We start from the raw sequence: 22903 nt of genomic DNA, 5'->3' as shown, positions 1-22903 counted from the left end.
AAAAGTTTGGCAGATTCTATGTTTACTGTACTTTTTACTAATGCTTGTATTTATATTTGTTACTTTGTATTTGCATGAATGTATAATGTAAATACTATTAACTACATACAATAAGGTATGGAGTGGAAAAACACGAATATAAAGCAAATATTATTAGAAAACTCTTCCTCGTGAGCAAACGCCTTGGATTTTCTTCATTTACTTTATTGTTTAGTAGTTAGAGGTGCCTAATGATAACCCTTTAGGTATGTACGAAACCCTTCACACCGGGAGGCGCATGCAATCCATTGTTCAGTTCACATTTGGTATAGTTCTTACCCTTCCGGTAAGCACAATCGGGTGAGTCGAAAATCTTCTTTTCCTTAAATATTTTTGTAGTAGTGAAAAGACGTCGTTTTATGTTGACAATTGCAAGCTATGCGCTGATATTATTGTTGCGCACGGAAACTCTGAGCGGAAGTGGCTTGTTTTGCAAAGCTCCCATTAGCTAGTTGATGTAGGTACTCTGTACACCCTTAAATGGCTCATCTTAGAGCTGGGATACTATCGATAGTACTATCACACATACAAATTATTTTATTTTATGTATTTAGCATTTTCAATGAACTTTGTGAAGAATGTTATCTAACGATCACGCTTAATGCCAACCTCTTATGTCTTAGGGCCGTTTTCTCAAGTAACCTGTAGCTTTAAAGCTCACTTTATATTTAAAGGCTGCATTAAAATGTATGATTGTGTCTAAAGTAAAGCACTTTATTATCGGTTTTAAATTGGTTTACAACCAAGAAACATACATACGACAAAAACTGATAATAGAAATGCTTAACTTTAGACATAGCTTTATTTTTAATCTAATCTAAGTATAAAGTGAGCTATAAAGTTAAAGGTTACTTCAGAAAATGGCCCTTAGTCTGTCAGTGTGCCATCAAAATAAGGGAAACTTTTAAGCTATTCACGCAAAGACCTATTCAGACAATATTTGTTATATTTTCACGATTTTGAAGTGCGCACAACTGTAAAGGGTATTATTTTGTTCTTTAATGTGTAACTAGGGGCCCATGTGCAACACTTAAAGGTCCTATTTGCAAAAGTTTCGTTTTAGTTAAAGTTTCATTTAGATGTACTTTAAACAAGAACTGTTTTCATAATACAATGGTAATTGAATAATAACAAAAGGTTCATTTAAATGTAAATAACAAAGTTGGCAATGCTGATCTCGGCGAAATTGCATCAGCTGATTGTCATAAATCTGCAATTATATTACGAAAATTACATTTTTTTTTCTTACGAAAGGGACCTTTATGTCATTTAAATTTCCATTTTGGGTATTTAACTAAAGAGCCTTTATGGGCACCTTTATCTTTAAAGTGGCTTTATGAAATCGATCAGCAAAATAAAGCATCCTTTAAATTTTAAAATATTCTTTAATTTTATTTTGTAATCGGCCCTAATATGTACATATATGTATAATCGAATGAGAAGAATTTAGTTATCGCTGAAAGTGCAAAATGAAAAAGAACTTAAGATATTACCTTTTTGATAATTACGTTTTCCAATATTGCATTTACTATTTGCCATGATTTTTGAATGTCTCCGTTTTGCGCTGTAAAAGTTCTACTCAACTCAAAACCGTACAAAAGATACCCAAAGTGACACGTCAAAATTGTTATTTTAATCACTTTGATTGTTTATAAAAAAAAAAAGCATCATTAAATTTATAAATTAAATAAGTTACAAGAACCCGTCACATTTGTTATCAAAATGGCCCAAGTTTTTTATATAAAAAGTAATATTGAAATCAATTTAAGGTTGAGTGATACAAAAGCACACGATCCCAGGGATTTGCCCACATAGGAAACAAATCAGAAAACGCGAACGTAAAATATACATAAATGTAAGATTAAGATTAAATGGCTACATTTGTTATTTGTATGCGCACATCTGGGGATTGTCTTTGGTTTATGGCCACATATGCCAAAACGTTGACCACGTAAATACTACATCTAGCGTAAGACCTTTTTTTGTCAACTACTCTAATAATATGTAAGCAACAAAATACTCGTATTCCCTCAAATTTACTGTTGTTTACATGGATGTGGGAATACATACATACATACGTAAGAATATAACATTATACATACAACCCACCGCTCACTAATGCAAGCAAATTCAATAAGACCGAATATATTAAGGCGAAAATTATTGGCTTGCGAAATTAACATAAACATATCGTCGATGTTTTTGCAAAACCGTCGATCGACCAGTTGCAAAACCGCCTAAATCGCCGCTGCGACAAAAATGAGATTTGGTAACCCTGAACTCCAGGCATCGACATTTATGCAAAAAAATCGTAAAATCGTTATTAAAACAACAGAATTGTAAAATAATAGCTAGAATAAATAATATAAAAAAAACTTTTTAATATACAACGCTTTTATAAATGGACTAAAAAGTAGAAAATAATGTTTCTCAGTCCCATAGAATTTGTTTTGATAACTTTTGATTTTGAAATTTTAGCAAAAGTCATTATAAACAATCTATGAAATTGAAAATGAAAAACGTGGAGCGCATGCAATACAAAGCATTCGATTTAATTGACAATAGTCAAACTACATAACGTAGACCTAAAATTTCTACAGCGAAAGTAGAACTTTGAAATCGATTTTAAGCGGTCGTTATTCATATACCCACATACATACATTCATATATTACTTTTCATATCAATTCAAGTGTATTACATGCGCCCCACGCTTTTCATTTTCAATTTCATAGATTGTTTATAATGACTTTTGCTAAAATTTCAAAATCAAAAGTTATCAAAACAAATTCTATGGGACTGAGAAATATTATTTTCTACTTTTTAGTCCATTTATAAAAGCGTTGCATATTAAACAGTTTTTTTATATTATTTATTTTCTACTTTTTAGTCCTGTCTGAATAAAATTTTGCAATAGATATTAAAATAATTCAACGATATTAATAGAAAGGTGCACACACATGCATTTACATATGTATTTACATACAAACGAGCACCAATTAATTTTATTTAAAGAAATGGCGTGTCGTCTATTTCCGCTGTAGCAAACGTAGTACATAGGGCGACATCTAAATGTCATCTACCTCGCCCTATTCACTACAGATGTCGCCCTATGCATTATGCTTTTTCATAGGAACTTTTCAAAGCAAAGGTTTTATGGTGTCGGACACACAACATTGAAAGTTTCTAGATCCACAACATTGAAAGTTTCTGGACACACAACATTGCAAGTTGATAAAAGCGTTGTAAAAAATAGCGCCTCTCAAGCCAGTGCCTTCAAAGAAACCCCATTTTTTCGCTCTCCTGTAAAATTTGAGCGCCGTAAGATAGGCGATTTTGCAAAAACATCGACGATATATACATATGTATGTATGTGTTACATACTTTTTTAATCTAACGCTCAGTTATATATTATCTCAATGAAGATGTGAGCAAAGTACTTAGGTATTTGCTATGTTTTTTACAGAAGGCAGTTCATATTCTCAATTACATAAATCGCTATAATCCCAACGACGTTTACAATATTTCATAAACAGCGTGTGTGCCTTAATAAAGAAATTAATCTGTTTTATTTTACAGCTTCTCAACAAATACGTCGTCGCACTCCACTCGAGCTTGCTGAACTCTTGCGATCCTCATATAAGTACCTATGAAAGATAGAATGTACCAAAGAGAACTCAAACTTAGTCGTCATTCTGCCTCAAAGGCTACTCCAGTTCAGATTGTTGTAAAAAGTGTTAGGAGATTAGATATACATTAGTTAGATTTAAATTTGAGTGCAAAGCTGCATCCGTTCACGAAAATATGGCCACCACAGCAGAACTTAGCGCCGATGCATTAAACAATCTCTGCCAGCGCTATCATGAGCACAACACTCAGTCCACTCGTCCACGCACACTGGAGGTTCTCAGCTACGAGCATTCCTCCAATGCAGACACTGTTGCCGGCTTTTTGGGCCGCCATCAATTTCTCACTCTCAAAGTACGCCGCATTGACGTTAATGGCCAAGAACATTACGAACAAATACGCTTCTTCACCAAGTCGCCGCCTCTGGAGCTGGCCTCCCGCATGGAGTATATAGAAGAATTCGGTGTCTTCAAAAAAGAGGTGGCCGTGTACCGAGAATTGATGCCTGAATTGCAGAAAATCTTTCCAATCATCGCGCCAAAATGTTACTATGCTGACGAGCAACTTCTAGTCTTCGAACACCTTGCGGATCAGAATTTCCGCATGGGTGCAGGACGCGATGGGCTACTCAACTACGAGCATCTCCACTGCATATTGAAATCTCTGGCCGCATTGCATGCCAGTTCTATTGTTTACGAGGCAAGCTGTGGTCGCAAGCTGAATGAGTTACATCCCGAGGCGGTGGTTGAAAATTCCTACCCCAAGGGAATATCGGAGAACCACGTACGGAAGCGGAACTTCAACAACGGGAATTGCGTATTTTTGGAACTAATAAAACTACTGCCGAAATACCAAGAAAAATTGGACTACATATTACGTGAATTTCCGAAACGCATGGCGGCAATCTTCGAATTAGTGCAGACATCGGACAAATATCTGAATGTTTTCTCGCATGGTGATCTATGGGCGAACAACATAATGTTTCAGTATGGCAAATATGGTGAGTCGCCCTTACAAAGTCGTTTGGTGGACTTCCAACTCGCCCGCTATGCACCACCCATGGTGGATCTGATTACAGTGCTGACGATACCGACGAGCAGCAGTTTCCGCAAGCAGTATTTGCCTGAGTTACTTAGTGACTACTATCATTTTATGGCCGAGTTCTTGAAGTGCAAGCAACTTAACATTGAAAGCTTCTTGCCGCGCGAGGAGTTTTACGAGACTGCAGAAAAGTTCCGGATTGTTGGACTGATTGAGAGCTTACTTTTCTCACATCTAACCGATTTGCCGACAGTACTAACTGAAAATTTAACCTCATCAGCAAATGGTTTCAGCGACTTTTTCGACGCCAAGCGAGTAGAGATATGTTTGGAAGCTTTTCGTACCGATGATATTTATAGAGAGAGGCTAACAGATATGCTACAAGATTTCATAGATAACTTTGTATTAGACATTAGTATTTAAGAAAGCTCTCAGTTGTTTTAAGCGAATAAATATATTAACCTTTAGTTAAAAAAGAATTTCCTTAGGCCTCCAGCCGAAACCTATTGCACCACCCTAATGTGCGGTAATATGCAACGTATATGTACATACATACACACACAAACGCACACAAATACATGTGTACCCCGCCGCTCAATAACAGTTTTCGTGATTCGGCGGGTACAACGGAGTTTGCAATTACATAAAGTACTTATGTATCTAAACTCACTCAAACAAGAACCATCAACCGCTTCACCAGCTACCACGCCACACTGAGGTAAGAGCTTCAAGTATGCTTTATAACGTTGTACACAATCGATTTAAATACCAAATAAAGATCAAGGACCACTTATTAATTACACTGGTTTACAGCAAAAATGTTCAATGGATGCCACTACCCAATTTCTATGTAGCTTAAAACAAAAAGTGGTTCCACTTAATCACGTATATCTTACGAACCAATTTAACAATCTTAAATGAGATAATAAAAATCTCCATAAAACATTTATACATCACTTTCCGAGAGGACTCACAGTTTCTGACAAATTATTAATTCTGTGTTCGTATGGAATCGTAGCCTATGTCGAAAGGCTGGCTTTAGTATAATGCGGCATTCGCATAAGCTACTATTCCATACGAACACAGAATTAATTAATCTAGTTTTTGTTTTTTTAATAAAAAAATTAAAAAAAAATCAAATTTAACAGAAGAAAAATTTAAAAAATATCAGGTTCTGTGCCAAGTTTTTGCATTTGTGCTAAAGCCTGTTCTGTTACCAAAAAAAAAATCAAGTAACGAATGAAGGAAGGCGAGGCATAAATAAAGAAGTAATGAGTCGTCAAATGAAAATACGCAAAGATTTTTTATATGACAAATGAGCAGAAAAGAAAGTTACGCATACGCCACGTACACCTGAGAAACACGCTTTTCTGCTCACATTTCATACAAAAAGCTATGCGCATTTTCATTTGACCACTCATTACTACTTTATATATCCATCGCTTTTCTTCGCTAGTACCCTGATTTTTTTTTTTTTTTTGTAACAGAACAGGCTTCAGCACAAATGCACCTGTTATTTTTTAAATTTTTCTTCTGTTAAAGTTTGTTTTTTTAATTCTTTCATGATTTTTGTAATCACCGAGCAATTTTACATAGAAATTGGATAATGGCGCCTGGAGAACAAAAACCAAACTAAAATTTGTGATCCAGTGTTATTAATAATTTGAAACCTTGTCTTTTCTTTACATAATAATTTACGTGAGAGCTCTCCATTCCGTGTGACGTGTCTGCGCAATAAACAGAGTTGCTATATTTTTAGATACAATGTATGAGAGTCTGCGAAGTCTGCCTCTAATTTAGATTTTTATAAGTATATACTGTAATTTTCGTTCTTCCTATTTTTTGACAGAATGTTGCATTTTGTCATCTTCATCAAAAACAGTTGAGACAATTTTGCCAACCCAATTTTTTTACACATCTAAAACAGGTAAATTCCCACCACCTACAACGTAGTCGCGGCCAACATTTGAATGAAATTATTTTTAACAGTAAATTTCATATATTGTTCTTTCGTGTGATAATAAAGATTCCAACACCAGTGCTGGTTTAAGTGTTTTATTTATAATTTAAAAAAAGTTCGAGAAGGATCACCCTATACATATGGGCATTTCCAATCTGGCGGGCCGTGACGAAATCTTAAAAAAGACAAAGTGTAAACTTCAAAATTTAAAAACTCTGGGAATTGAGCAAGTCATTTGTATAAAATTTTTTGTGGTAATATTTGAAATATTTAAGATCAATTTTCTAAGCTCCTAAATGTAGAAATCTTTCCTGCTTTTTTATCAGCCGAAGTATCTGACGTGTCTCTACGTTACTAAAATTTCCATTGAAAGTTTTTTTGTTAACAACTTCCCTGTCCAATGAGTCATATGTGACTCACGAGAGCGTGTTGAAATAAGTTCATGAGTCACATGTGATTCATTTTTGTGTACAATTTCGGACAAATTTTTTGGTGTGAAGGGTACGCGATATTTTTTTAAATGATACGTGGACGTACGGAAAAAAACCTAACGTAAAAATATATATGAAAGAAAATTTCGAGATTTTTTCCTGAAAGTTCTCTTTTAGTAAAAAGAAAAAGCGCACAATAAATATAGGTTAGCTTAGGTAAGCGGGCTGCCTCCGCATGTGGAGGCACACTTGGACTCGACTAAGCTGTCCGCTGTGAAGCCCTCAGAGGGGGGAGCGAAAAAGGGACGCAGGGGGGGGGAGAAGGAGGGAGGAAGCTATGGGAGAAGGACGACACCTTTTGCCGGAGAAACGCTCCGTGCTCTCAACGAAGCTCTTCAGTCGACTGATGTCCACTCCCAAGAGCTCATCGGGAGTGTGAAAAAAGTGCGACCCAAGGTGCTTAAACCTTAGGCTCGCAAAGGCGGGGCACCAGAGCAGCAGATGTTTAGATGATTCCACCTCATTATCCTCCATGCAGCTGGTGCAGTAAGGGTTATCCGCAACATTCAGCCTTACAGCATGGTTACCAATCACACAGTTACCAGTAAGCACTCCCACCAATAGTGAGAGATTCAGCTTTCTTAGTCTCAAGAGCTCCCCAGACCGCCCCCGGTCCACCCGTGGCCAGAAAGACTTTGCCACCTTGCACTCCAATACCAAGTAGGTATCGAAACAACGATTCGAGTAAAAAAAGTAGTTTTTATCGAAACACAAGTATCGAGTACATACTCGTATTTACTTGTATCGGAACATCCCTAAATGTAACTCAAAAACAACTTTGCTCGATGTGTTCACATGTAACTCATTGAACGTGGCAAAGAAACTGTTTCGTCCTACGTCCATGAGTCACATATGAGTCATAAAATAAAATAACAAAAACAAGTTAAAGCAATATATAACAATTTATAAAAATTATATGTTATGGTATATATGGACGTTCTTCAGCATATTAGAGCAAAAAACCTGTGGACGTGGGGCATTAACAAAATGCATTGTATAAGGACAGGGAAGTTGTTAATAATAGGGCTGTTCATAATCTTGTGAATATGCTCTTGCATTTGCATATTCCTTGCAGTTGTAAATTCACAACAATAAAATGCACACGGTTGCCATGGCAGCAGCAAAAAATTCAAAAATGCAATTCCAACTGCAAATCCAAGACCAATCCCACAACATCCTGAACAGCCCCAATGTTTTTAAACTTAACGCAAATAAAATACGAATTTTATAACGAATATACACTTACCTCTACATACGCAAATACTTATCGAAGTGAAATGAAGTGGAAATGAGACCAATATTCAGATTTAATTTATTGAATTTGGTATCGATATTTGGAATATCGAGTCTTTCTATTCCGATATTAATGAGCACCAGATTTTTTTTGCAGCTAAAGTTTATATACTTTCGGTTCGATATCGTGTCCCTAGGCGTCACATTTGAGCTACTCAACCTTGACAACTTAATCTAACATAACATTTTATTCAAACTATTGAAGTAAAGATTTTCAACGTCATCCTAATCCGAATCTTGTGGTGTTTTCGTTTCTACCCACAAAAGGTCGCCTTTTCATTGTCGCCGCTTTACCTGTTCGATTCGAGCATAAAGGCAAAATGTTATATTACGTTCTCATTGAGCCATAAACTTCAGTTCAACGTTTAGAGTGTATGAACAAGTGTTGGTGAAATTGTGGTGATTAAGAAAATCAGAGTTTAATTTGACATTTTTTTGTCTACTTTTTCTTATTCTCATTTAGCCTGTTCCCGTACTACAGGATTTAACACAAACATATTGGTCTAGAATATCAGAGGAATATATTTAGCTGAATTTTTTCTAAGTGCATTAGTTTTAGTTGAATTGTCGAGTATATAAACTTCGTTGGGTTACCCAGGCACTTTTTTCTTTTATTTGTTTATTTATTTTGTATTTTTATAGAAATTTGCTTGCAGCTATGCAAATTTTTTACTAGCAGACTAACAAAACAATGCACTGTGGAGGCTCTTCTAGCTCAACTACCCACTTAATTTTCAACATTTTGGGAGAAAAACATACATACATATGTACGTAATCATAAATTTTCCTGTAAATACCTGTATATTTTTTCTCATCGCTGTTTTGGTTTGGCAACATATTCGCACAAACATTCATACATACATACATACATAATTGATGTCTGTGTATATATCAGCAATGGCTACTTTTTCGCAGACAACTTGTTTTCCAAACAAACCATTTCCAAGCACATTTCCTCGTCGAAAAGTGCATCGCAGAGACTGGCAAATTTTTTTTATTTATTTTTTGATTTTCGGTTTGTTTATCACTGAATTTCTTCTTATTGCTTTACGGTGTTTCGGTTTTCTTCTTCTGCTTCTTCTTTTGGTGATGGTTTTGATTTTTCAAAACCAAGCCTGGGCTATTCGAGTGCTTGGCGGACTTGAGTGGCGTCGTCGACGTGCAATGTACAACGGTTTGGCTACCTGGTCAAGATGTTAGTTTCAGTCGCCAATCGGACGCGTTCAATTAAAGTACGTATAAAGCGCGCAAATGTACAAAATACAATATTAAAAAAAAAAAAATTCAATTACATCTCTTTTGCTTCTTGTGTTCGTCGATATTTGTAGCTGCAGTGTGAAGATAAAAGTTGTTTCAAAAAATATTGAGCAATTCAAATTGTATTATTAGAAATGTGAGTTCGCTTGAAGTGGCGACAATTTAAGTATTTATTAATTTTTATATTTCACATTCAATAAATCATAAGTTTATTATCCATTGATAGCCCAGATTTATTGGGGTATGATATGCCGAGTAATCGACTATCAGTTATGACCTATTGTTTAATCATTAAGATTTAAGGAAAAATAAGCAACTTTACTTCATGATTTTTACCGCACATTTAAAACTGTGATTCGATATGTAATGTGGATTGATTTGAAGATACACTGAACAGTTCTAATCATTCTGGTAACAGTTAACTTCATAAATCCAGCATCCGCAAGAAATTTTGTGATTTAACCTGAACCTTTGGACTTCATAGCGTCCTAAGGCAGCCACGTTTTAGTAGTTTAGTCTGTAATGTCCGGTTAGAGCTTCCGTGATTTCCATTTCTTCATCCAGTAGCCATTTCTGTAAACTTCTTCTTAGTGGTTGTTCAAAATAGCGGGTGCCTCCTTCCTATGCCGCAAAGAGGTTCTGGGCCGATAAAAGACGTTGAAGCTCATTTCTTATGGGTTGTTTCGTCTTTTTGCACATCAGGTAACGATATGGAAGAAAATGCCCAGCATCGTAAAAAATTCCCCAAAAATCAACGGTATTTTTTAACTGCTTGAAACTTGCATTTTGTCCTACTATAATTATATGGGACTAAATTTTTTCTAAAAATGCTGAGCAAAAAGTTTGAAATTTTGGTAAATTTGTTTGCATTTTGCAATATTTGTACAATTTTTGAAATGCGTATTTATATGCAGTTAATTATATGTAAAATGAGGTACACTTTTATAAAAAAAATTTAAATCTATACATAGTATAAAGAAAGTCGAGATTCTTTGTACGCGGTAATCTCGAAAACTATTGAAAGAATTTTGACTCTATTTTATTCTGTATCGACAGGAGAGTGACCTTTTTAATCTAGAATTTTAATAGCGTTGCCAACTGTTCAATTCTAATATGCGTAGGCGTCAGTTCTGCACCGTCACTGTCAATGGAAAATACTTAGCCTCTGAATGTGTAATAATGTATTATTTATCTGAGTAGGGTTGCCACCTGTTTAAAAACTATAAGCTCTTCACCGTCTGTTGGATAAAAAAGTGAGATACCAAATGAAAGTGCCTGGCCTTCGCATGTACAAAAACTTTAAGTTTTTTGAGTAGAGTTGCCACCTAGTTTAAAATTACTATCTTCTATACATAGTATAAAGGAAAGGCGAGATATTTTAACCACGTTACTGAACGGATTTAGACAAGATTTGTTATGTATATAATAAACGAAGTACATGATGACATATGATTTCTTTCTCCCAATACGTAAATGTACCTACATATGCATACATTTAGCGCGTGGCGAAGCCTCTCGCATCCGTAACCGGCTAGTATTAAATAAACAAAAGAATTTCTTTCAACCACACAATACATTTATTGATTTAAGTTTTTTTGAATCGAGCTTTTTTCGACATACCTTAAGTTACTTTATCAGATATGTACACGCTAAAGAATTATTGAAAGCGTAGAAATTCAATTACTGTCTTTTGTTTTGTTACTAATGAAATATTTTTAAACTTAAATAAGAAAGTAGGTTTCAAATCCATTTATTTATTATTTATTATATGGTAGGGCAGCTTCTCAAATTCTATTGGTGCAATTTTCTCACCTTAAGTTGTTGAAAAATAATGAATATCTAAATCCCCGGTCTAATCCTGGGATCGCAAAAGTCGAAAAAATTAACTAGAGAGTTGTTAGGAAATAATGCTCAAGTGACAGTACTTGGCTAGGTATAAATCTAGGTTTACGCGTCTTTTTTCGCCGAAGTTTTTTACGCGTCTTTTTACGTCAGTGCGTCATATTTCGCCGTCAAAAAAATGGCGCGACAGATATTTTCTGGATTAATATTCAACCCCACATTCGTCGACAATTGAGTATTTTCTATAGTAGCTACAATGCTGCGATTAGTACAGGTTTATATTCTATATATACGAGTCATACGAGTAAAGCTCACGATGAAGATTATTAACAGCCCTGTTTATTGCCCTTTAGGTCCAGAAGCCCGCAAGTATTCCAAGGTTAGGTACAAAGGGAACCTTTTTGCCATGCCGTAGCATTGGTCGGCTTCTGAGCATATTTCCTTAGCTATTATCTAATTTTGTCTACTTCTTTTTCTAATTTGTTCGGTTTTTATTCCATACAAATTTATTTATTTATGTAGTTTTTTTTTTTAAATTTCGGAATAATTTAGTTAGTGCATTCCTCATAAAATCCTAAAAAATGGTCAGACTCTTTTGGGTTTTTCTTTTTTTTTCTAACATTTTAATTTTTTTTTTTTTTTTTTGTTATTAGGCAATACGTTCGACTTCGGTAGCGGTCTTTCATGCTCTCAATGTAATTTTTATTTGTGTCTACAAAAATAAGCCACACTCTAGATTACACCATGCAACCTAAACGTTCAATTTGCTACATTCAATTACTTAACATTCGAAGCGCATTAAACAAATGTTTATTTAAGACTTCACCTTAGCCCAATTGCAAATTGATTACAACCGACTATGCGCTGTGGTGAATAAAATTAACAATGGTCAAATCAGAGCTGGAAATTAATGAACCTCTGTTACATTTAGTATATTTTTGCAAACCGCAAAGTTTAGTAGCTAAACTAGAAACAACCAAGAAATAAATAAATTATAATGAACTAAATTAACTGTAAACAGTGTATTTGCTATTGTAATTTTGACAGTTAAAACGCCCACTTGGGACAATAAGTATGCTTACTGACTACCGAATGACAGCCATAGCCCGCCGCTTGTCGCACAACCACAGCAGCGATGTACAGCGGTTTTTTTTTTTTTTGTGAACCCAAGAAGAGTTTTGTGTGCTGTGTGGAGTCGATAAATGGACACCTTGGGGGCAAAATAGTGCTGAATTCGCTTTTGTGTATTTTTATTTTTTTTGCTTCCTTTGTTTCGGTCATTGGATTTGTAGACTTAAACGTGTTTTACCAATTTGGAAATAATTAACATTCAACCCGTAATAAAATTTTGGAAATATTGTTGATATAATTTTTTCTTACTGCGAGGGCGAATGGCGGACAAAAGTAAACTAATAATTGATGCGAGAAACATAGGCGCACCGACATACATACATACATACATACAGGTCTAACAAGTACTGTAATAACAAAATTTATTTGAAATGCATTTGACTCGACCTTGCGTACCTTTTAATTGTTTGTTTTGGTTATTTGTAACCAAATTCAAGTACTTAAATATTTATAGATATATTCGCGGTTTTTATTTTCTTTGGCGGAACGGTACTTTAAACATAACCTATAACAAGGCAATATATCGTAAAATAAACTTAAAAAGCTTGTGAGTAAAATCAGAATTTAAAGATGTCGTGCTCTCACCACTTTTTTGGCACTCAATGGCGAGTTTCCTTTGGCGGGAGATGCCTATTATACCACTGATCCCAAACAGTGGAGCAATCCGAACAATGCGTAATGACGCCATAAGCGATTAATGCCACTGTATGGAGATCTCAAATAGGGAAGAGTGGGCAGAAAGGCATTGATAATTAATTTGAATTTTTCACAGACAGATGATTAGAATCAATGCCGAAGTGGGTGGAGTAGTTTTCTCGCGAAACCCCGCCATACTAATTTTGTGTCTTCCAGGTCTAATTCTCAGCTTTTATGGGGGCTATAAATGAACTTGAAACCGGTGCAGTTGAAGGCTAAGCGAAACTCTCTTAAACTTATTTTGGCAACTGGTCTCAGGAATATAGAGTAAACTTCCGAAGAGGACATGACCAAGTATATTCTTCCATGAAAAGAACGTTTTGATCCACCTTTTTTCTATGCTCAATTAAATGGAAGACAGCCTGACCTCTAACCAAACTTACTCTAGGTGGTATTAAACAAGTTTCGAAGCTAATACTTACATTCTAACAGGTCACTGTCGTCCTACTCTGGTTCGCATGACCTCATAAAGGATTTGGAGATAAAATACGTTCCCAGGTCCCTTTCCCAATACTTTAAGGACGATGCAACTCACATTTTTGTAGCGAATAGCCTGCTCTAAAAATAAAAATACCATCGCGCAATCGTTGCATCATCACAGGACAGTAACCAAGAAAGTGGCAATGACATAATCGATCTCGCATCAAACGACTTTGTGTCTGAAATAAATAGATTTATGTATGTAAGCATGTAGTATTTATGTATAAGTATACATATATTCAGATATACGAGCATGGGCATATCCCAGTGAGAAAATAGGGAATGCATTACCTTTTCCACGCAAACATAAACCGACTACGATTGAAGTCAAATATTTTCAACATTATCGTTGAGATAGCCGAGTTTTTGCTTACCTAAGCGATCGAAGGGATGAAGTGTAGTTTTTAAGCCCCAACGTAAACACAAAGCTGGAGAACAAATTTAATTATGGATTTTTTCTACGTTATCTCAATAGCCGCTGTAGGCGAATGGTAGCGTATTCGAATAAGAACTTGTTAGTTGCGGGTTGAAATAAAATGTGGCACGGACGTATTTCGAAAGTCGAAGGTTTAAGCTTTAAGCTAAGCCTACGTGAAAGCTACATTTTGTTTCTTCGCTAGAGTTTCTCGAACAATGTTAAAAACCCGATTTTTTACACTTTGGCCACTTTTTTCTCAAAATCCGGAGCTGATGGATTCGTAATAAGCACAAAAAAGTCGATCAGAAATGGTTTTATCCTTTGCCGCACAAAAATTGTGTTGCCCTGGCCCTCGAGTCACCACTTCTACTCACAGTGACATGCCACTCAATGCAATTGTTTGGTCGTCTCCGTGGCTCACGTGAAGACTTCCCCATCAACTGGTTGACAATTGAACAAAATAACAGTTATTAGCATGAAAGAATGTAGAAGAGGAACTAGTTAGACTTCTACTGAAAGTGGTATTAAGCTAGTTAAGGACTAAATGTTTCCCCTACAGGTTATACATAAACGTCAACAAGGAAAAGTGAAAATCCATAAATATGTATATGTATGTACCCAGCATGTGGAAGTGCGTAACGATTCGGAATGAGCGGCGCCCGTAAAACAAGTAAAAACTGGAGCCGGCGAAACTTGCCACAGGCCACAATTTTTTCATACATATGTACATACATATTTGCTGCAACATCATCAACAATCGACGAGTTGCCACTCCAATTAATGGTCATGTAACATGGTTACGCACTTGTGTACATACATACATACATACATTAGTATTTAGTTGCATACTTACTTGGTTGTATGGAGTTCATGTGACAACAAGTTGCCGGCTCTCATCCGCCTTGTGATCTTGTTACACTTGTTGCTCATTTGGCCAGATAAATATTGCACGTGACACTGTTACGCATGGCTTTGCAGAGCATAAGGAAGCTACACGCATGGCGAGAAATGACAAAGAAGTAGGGTAAGTAAATACCAGTTTGGACTTGTAGGGGCAGTGAGGAGTAAAGTTTTTTTGGTGACCACATATGTACATAGATATGTTTGAACATGTCCAAGTGTATTTACTGGTACTGTTTTTTAGTAGGACAACCGCAAACGGCAACTCGAACAGCTGATGAATGACATAAAAGCCAATTGGCTTAGGCAGCTGGACACTTGGCTGTCTGCAAGTGGGAAGGTAGCTGTCTGGTCGATGTTGGCCTGTTGGCCAGCGGACAATGCGGAAATACACATATGTACATATAACTGGAAAAGTGACTCTAACGGGCGCTGATCCAAAAATTTTCATGCAAATGCAAAGCGAAAATTCATTTACGCATCGCTGATTTCATCACTTTCAATTGCGGCAAAATTGTGCACACATACATATAGTAATTATACGAATATGTTGTTTACCTTATAAGTGCGTACATATGTACATATGTACATTAGGGTGGGCCAATCTGTGTAGGATATTTTTTCGCCGATGCGCCTATAGCACAGCAGGATTCTACGGGTAATTCTAAGCAAATTTTCCCAAGAAACTATGGGTCCAATAGCAATTTGGAGTTTGCCAAATTGCGAAAATTCGTGCTTAAACTAAAAAAAAAACATGCTATAACATTTTTTTTTGGTAGGAGGAATCCATTTCTGCGCTTATTTTTTTCTTAAAACTTCGACCAGATGGCGCAACAGTGAAAATTTTGACATTTCCTTGAAACCTATTTTTGCAATTTGGCAAACTCCACATTGATTTCCATGCTTTCTTCTGAAAATTTGCTTAGAATAATACGTTGAATCCTCCTAATTTATACGCGCATAGTAAAAGAAAAATGGCCCGCCCTAATGTATGTACACGCATATCAAGTAGTTAGAAATAAGTGTACACAGATGTTGTCGTTGAAAGCTTTTGTCGTTCCTAAGTGTTATGCAGTACATTGCTTAGTTGCAATCAAACATACTATGTATAAACTAGGGTGATTTACTCGGGTTTTCCAAACCGGTTCTAGTCAGTTTTTTTCAAATCGCGATTTTTCGAATATCAAATAAACCGGAGTTTTGTTATCGAATAAACCGGGTTCTTCATCTAAAGCTTAAAGTAACTTTTCGCAAAAACACATTTTCTGAGGCACTGTGGCGAAAAGGTAGCTGCAAAAAATATATTTGTATTCTATCCCATCTGATTCCAGAGGGTATTCGGTTCACGAAATGATTTAATAACAAATATTAAAAAATGATTGGAATATACTATATTTTGGAAAACACAAGGTTCAGGTTTTAAACAACTAAGGAAAAAACCAGTTGATCCCACAGCCTTTAAATATTTATATGTAAATAATGTTATATGTATCTATTGTTTGCTTTACTATTAATTTAAATACGAGTAACTTTGAGTATATTTAATTGTATTTAAAAAAAAAGCCACGTCTATTTTTAGTAGTTCTATTCCATTGTAAGCGTTATCCAACTGCGAAAAATTAAAAGCTAATGTCCGGTCTAACCGGTTTATCTGAATTTAAAAAATAAGAACCATTTCTTTTCAAATTGGTTTTTTCGAATATCCCGAACACCGGTTTTGAAAAAAAAGTCGAAAATTCGAACACCCTAGTACAAATATTTATATGAACGCATGTTCTCCATAAGCTCTGCGCAAACGCACCTACCGGGCTTCCGCTTTCATTGATTTTTTTCTTTTCTATTTCTTTACTAATTTTACTTTCATTGCTATGCCATTGTTTCAGCCGCCATCTGTCAGTTGCTTATTTTTTGCCACAAATGACACGCATTCATTTTCCGGCACTTGTCGCTTTTGTTTTCCTTTAGTTTTTTTTTTTCATACTTGTTTGCGTTTTATTAAAGTGTCATCATTCACAATGGCGCGCGACAGTAATGTATCGCACAGAGGGCTAGTTTGTTTATAAGAAAGCTCAAAATTAACCTGTTTAAAATTTAAATTCCAATTACTACTTAATTCATTTATTACTACTAAATCAATAGAAACCTAAAGCAGACGATTTTTCCAAAGACGGTACCGAATAAAAGCACAGCCTAGATATTAGTATGCCTCACTTAGAGGTAGTAGACATGGCTTCTATTTCCCGTATGCCGAGAGTTCAGCTGCTGAGAAGGTTGGCTGTCGTAATACCACATGGAGACCAATCGAAACTAGATCTGTAATATTCCAGAATTTGATGGATCTAAATGAGAGATTGGCTCGGGGGCGGTAATATTCGACGAGCAGTCTAAAGAAGAAGTAGAATAAGAAGAAATATAAAATCGCACTTAATTTTTTCCAAGCAGAATTGGAGTGTTAAGGCAACAGCAGTTTGAACGTATATCAACAAAAGACAAGCGAAAACAAAAAGAAATAATCCCAACTCTTAAAATCGTTAACCATCTGATGTGCAAATATGAAGTACCATCCCAATGTGTCCCTCGACTATTGCAAATTGTTATTAACACCACAACGGTGAACACCATTAATTGGCTCCCTATCACCAAGGTACATTGAACAGGTAGTATCAGTAGAGCAGCTGATTTGATTTATTTTCAAATTATTTGGTCTCGAAAATGTCAAATATTTTTAATTTTTTCTCACGAAAATTATAAGTTGTTAAAATCCATTTGCTTGTGAAACCTTTTTCCATACAAAACAAGCGATTGAATAGCAGCTTTTGGAACGTTCGCCCAACTCGGCAGCACGACCGCTGATTACTGGGCCTTGCAAAGGATGGATCAATGCTTCGAGAAGCAAACAAATTTACTAGGAAAGAAAGTTGCATCAATTTTTATTTTTTCCAATTTCAATTTTATATTTTTTATAATTTTTTGTATTTCACATGGCACGCTTTGATTTAGAAGAAAAAATTCAGAACAGTTGTTGACACTTTCGATACCAGAAGCAACAACAAAATACACGCAAATGTTGTTTTTGCTCTACTGATACTACCTGTTTAATGTGCCTTGCCTATCACCCTCTATGGGTTAAGATGCCACCAGGCCGCTGAAAAACTATGCCACAAAGCACTTAAGCGCATAAGGTGCTGGCATTTTTGTTGCTGTTGCAGGCAATTGTTGTATACCAGGTAAGTTGGAAATGTTACGAATTCATTTTCATTTGGCTGTGCCGTGTTTATTTCACCGCTATGATGGTTGCCATATCTGAATTGACCAGCTGCTATTAGTCCCCTTTCAGACACGTCAAGTCTTGAAAGCAATTTTTATCGCATTCTCTTTTGTGTTTTCTCTTTGCTTCCACACGCGTCAAGTTTTATTGAATTCAAGTCCTTGGATCTTTAAATGGGAAGCAACGAAAAGATCAAAAGAGAACAAGAAAACTTGAAACGAATTGACGGTACGGAGGTATCTGTACTCTTCCCCTCTCTTCCCACCTCCTTCGCCAACGAACGAGCAGACTTGAAAGCAAGACTTGACGTGTCTGAAAGGGGACTTATTGCTGATATGTATGTACATACATATGTATGCATGTATGTATGCAGCTTGCAGCTTTGCACTTTGTGATGATTAAACAGTAAATTGTTATGATTATTTTGTTGCTGTTGTCTGCTTAGTCGATGCTTAATGACCGTTTAAAAATATATATTTTGAAAATTATAAAATGTGTTTCATAATTCGTTTAGTTCCGTTTATTATTTAGTTGAGTGTCGGAGGTGCCAGCCACATGGCTCTTTGTTGTTGTTTAGGGTTGCAGTCTTGGTTGTATTTTAATTGTTTCGGGTCAGGTTAGTTTTTGTTTATTGTGTATTCAATGCACTTAGACATAATAAATGCACTTACATAAGTCAATTGTTATTGATGCTTTTTAAGTTTGCTTATCGTCTTTTTGTTCTTTTTCGGCAATAATACAAAACTTTTGGAACAAAATAACCACTACATTGCTCCGTATCAAATCAAATTAAATTACTATTTGAATCGTGTGAATAGGTTCTCACGAATAGTTATTACAACTATTACATCTTTTCTAACATTCATCTCATCAAACTAAAACTTATGCCACATATATTTTCAACAATAAAAAATAGGCCATTTTCTTAAACATCAGTTTGCATTAGTTGCGTTCCAGATGCTTTACGATATTCACGATTTGCAGGAACAGCTGGTTTCTCCATTAATAAACCTTATGGAAGGTGGTCACCTGGAACGACTTCCTGTAAAAACCTGCAAATCGTTTCTGATTCTGAAAATCGAGTAAATTTTTATTCTAGTATAAAGTTTCGAGATATTTGAAATTTACCGTTATTCGGCTAAAAAAAAAAAAAGTATATCGCTAATGCATATTATGACACAAAATACATATTTACTTTGGCGAAAAAGCATAAAAAGCATAAAAATTATTATTTTGGTAATAAGTGATTTAATTTTCGCATAATTTCATTTGCGGAGATAGCCAGGGTTGCTGACGAGGTTTGTTTATGAGTCGATTATGGATGACAAGGCAGCCGCAGTTGGGTTGGCGATGGGCAACGCCACTGAAATTAAAATGTACACTATGAATAGCAACTATAGTTAAGTTCTATAAAGTTGAAGGTAATAAAATTTTGAAGAACCAGCAACTAAGACTTGAGTGTAAATAAGCTGAAGAACCAGTTGAAAAAAGAAATAAGTTATCTCAATCAAAGCTTCTGCGGCAACCACAAAAATGCAGTGGCCAATATAGCAACTCGTTTGCCAGCTTTCAGTTGCCAGTTGCCACCTGTTATACCACATCAGCCACTGGCCACCCAACTGCAATCCGTAATCGACTCATTAATTGACAAAAAGAAAAGGCTGACAAACAATGGAAAGTCCCGTTATTTTCTATAAATTTGCCCTTCAACAATTGAACAATTTTTGGTTCAATTAACCGGAGAATCAATTAACCGATACTCGTTTAATTAAACAGGAATTCCGCTAAATTGGACAACCTAATCAATTAAAAGATAATGCATGTACGTATTTTAAATTTAATGACATTTATATATGTAGTTTAAACTTTAAATGAAATAATAAAGTAATACAAAAAAAAATTATATTTTTACGTAAGTATTTATGTATACTTGTCCACATATTTTTAGAAATAATTTCTATAAAAACAAGTATTTTTTTAAGCAAAAAACAAAACCGACTTCAATTCTCATATAAAAATTAATATTTAAGATTATCGTTAATTTCTTCATGATCCAATTTTCGGATTTAAACCCAATTATTATTGGGCCACCTGTGAGGTAACACATTTCCTTTAAAAATATAATTATAGAAATCGGTTAACGTGTTCCAAAGTTATTCGGTAACATAAATAAAAAAAAAATCCGACGAATTGATAACTTCTTTTTGTGAAAAGATTTTTTTAACCGGGGAATACTGCATGTATGTACAACATTTTTTATGCGATGATCAAAAAAATTTTGGTTATACGTATGCATTTTTTGGGGCATATATAAGCATATTTTTAATATTTGGAGTAATTTTAATAACCATATTATTAAGTTTTTTTGTGCATATTTTTGTCTTCCCTAGTTATGACTATTCCACCGGTAAAAACTCCTAGTTCATTAACTCAGAGTATATAAATGTGATAACTAGAATAAATTTTTAAAATCAAAACCAATATTTTTTGTTTATATTTTACTGAAACCATATGGAAATAAGGCTGAATTAAACTTAGTAGTTTTTAAGTGTTTATTTGAGGTTTAAACAATTTTTACAAATTAGAGGTGCTCTGTCAAGCTACAACTTTTGAACGATAAGCTTTCCACAAAAAAAAATATTTGTTGCTCATCTTCAGGGGGTCGACTTTTCCTGATAAACAAACTTTTAGATTTTTAGCTTACCGTAAAATTTTTTCGACACTGAAAGGTTTAAGTCGTTGCTTAGCACGTTTCCTTAATTGAGCATCAATAATAAAGTATACATTTATGAGCTATTTAAGTCGCCATATATGCGTACATGCATTAGTATTTGTCATTTTAGAATTAATTTTTTCGCTTCATATTAAACTACTTTGAAATTTGATTAATTATCTTCCCTTCAGCATTAACAGACTTTTCGAATGATATACAGTACCAGACAAAATATTCGCACAGAAAATTCGTCCCAATATATGCAAATTTTTTTATTCTAATTAGCGTAAGAATTTTTTATAAAAATATAGTTCATACTATGTACAAAACCACTCAAAAATAAATCTCTAAACTTTGTGCAAAACTCAGGAAAATTCAATAAATTTGCATACTTATTTGCAACTTTCCAACCAGATTTTTTTTTATAAAAATTCTATGTATGCAGTTGTATACCCACTCAATTTTAGTATACCAAAGTGCAAGTTTGAAGTTGCTAAAAAATCGCGTTGATTTTTGGCAATTTTTTCACGCAGTTTCTGTGGAATAAAATAAAAACACCGTCTGCAAAACAAAGAGCAGTATTCATTGGGGGAAAATCTGCCGCGTCCGAACTCGTACCTCATAAAAAACAAGTATATAGTGAGATCTTTGGAAATTCTTTTAAAAATTACAAAAATTTTCTCTTGGCGGGCCTGAAAGTGATACTTAAGTAGCTGGGCGCTGCTGTATGCCTGTGAACCTTTTCTGTTGTCGGAAGGGAGGTGCCTGCCTCTGTCGGTTTTTCTTGAGGATCGCTTTTCTTTTCGTATTTTAGTCCCTAAAGTGGTGGAGAAAGAGTGCCATCTTGTATGCTTACAACGTAGATTTACCTCAAGAATGATAGAATACAAGATTGCGCCGATCAGAGAGGATTTTTGAGAATAACTTTTGTGTGACGTCACACTGGTGCAATTGCGAGAGAGAAATGCCAAAACGTGAGCAAGAATGGAAGAAGAAGAAAAAATGTTGCAAGGAAAACGTAAACAAGTTGCACAAGTGTGACGTCATGCAAACCACGATTCTGTCAAATTCGTTAAGAGAGGAATAGCGGTCCGAGATCGGCGCAACCTTTGTATTCTCTCAATCGTGGATTTACCTACTACATATTACATACATATTCATGTACATTGTGCGGAGTATCCGAGAACAAATTTCAACTCATCCATCCTTTTTTTATTTCAGGTTTACGAGAGGCATCTACAATGTCTGTTTTGTCATTCTGCTACTGCTCGTTGCTGCTTCGAATGTCTTGGCACGTCCACAGCGGTATGCACATATTGCTGTTATCGAAAATGACGCATACGAAGAGTCCTTGCCCAATGCGCTAAGAAATCCCTTCTACAAGACGCCACGCGTACGTGAAGTGCTAGCCAAGTCAAGTTGGTTCGGACCAGGCGAGGAACCGGTAATTATAAAAAGCTGCTTACAATTTTTAATTAAGTTTGAAGCATTCGGTAACATTCGGTAACATGGCAAATTGCTTGCTTACTATTTGATTGCAGGTCTACGAACGGCAGGCGGAGAAAATACCACGCGCGGAGATCTACAATGTGCTCGCGCATGCTGGATTCATTAGTCGAAGAGGAAAATTAATTTGATTTGCAGAAGAAATACATAGATGTTTTTAAAGGGCCAGAGGAGCCTATCGACAAAAATTTTTTTTTTTTAATAATGTGAGAAAGAAGGATCTATAAAAAATAAATGCGATCT

The 22903-nt window shown here is 35.3% G+C and overlaps 2 protein-coding genes across 2 annotated transcripts; both read left to right on the top strand.

The window, feature by feature from the left end:
* The first annotated feature begins 3841 nt into the window (after positions 1-3841).
* Positions 3842-5128, top strand: LOC118742152. Its single transcript, XM_036474112.1, has one exon. The coding sequence runs from the start codon at positions 3842-3844 to the stop codon at positions 5126-5128; it is 1287 nt and encodes a 428-aa protein (XP_036330005.1).
* Positions 5129-22352: 17224 nt separating this feature from the next.
* On the top strand, positions 22353-22864 carry LOC118742151 (the record flags this gene model as incomplete). Its single annotated transcript, XM_036474111.1, has 2 exons — positions 22353-22598; positions 22696-22864. Coding segments are annotated over 2 exons (342 nt in total), but the record flags the coding sequence as incomplete, so codon positions are not given.
* Between the last annotated feature and the right edge of the window lie 39 nt (positions 22865-22903).

Source organism: Rhagoletis pomonella, unplaced genomic scaffold (genome assembly GCF_013731165.1).
Source record: "Rhagoletis pomonella isolate Grant_MI unplaced genomic scaffold, Rhpom_1.0 Rhpom_scaffold_00006, whole genome shotgun sequence".
Taxonomy (NCBI): Eukaryota; Metazoa; Arthropoda; class Insecta; order Diptera; family Tephritidae; genus Rhagoletis; species Rhagoletis pomonella.
This window is presented reverse-complemented; position numbering and strand designations above follow the sequence as displayed.

Coding starts and splice junctions, on each gene's coding strand:
- LOC118742152 (XM_036474112.1), top strand. CDS start 3,842: ATGGCCACCACAGCAGAACTTAGCGCCGATGCATTAAACAATCTCTGC.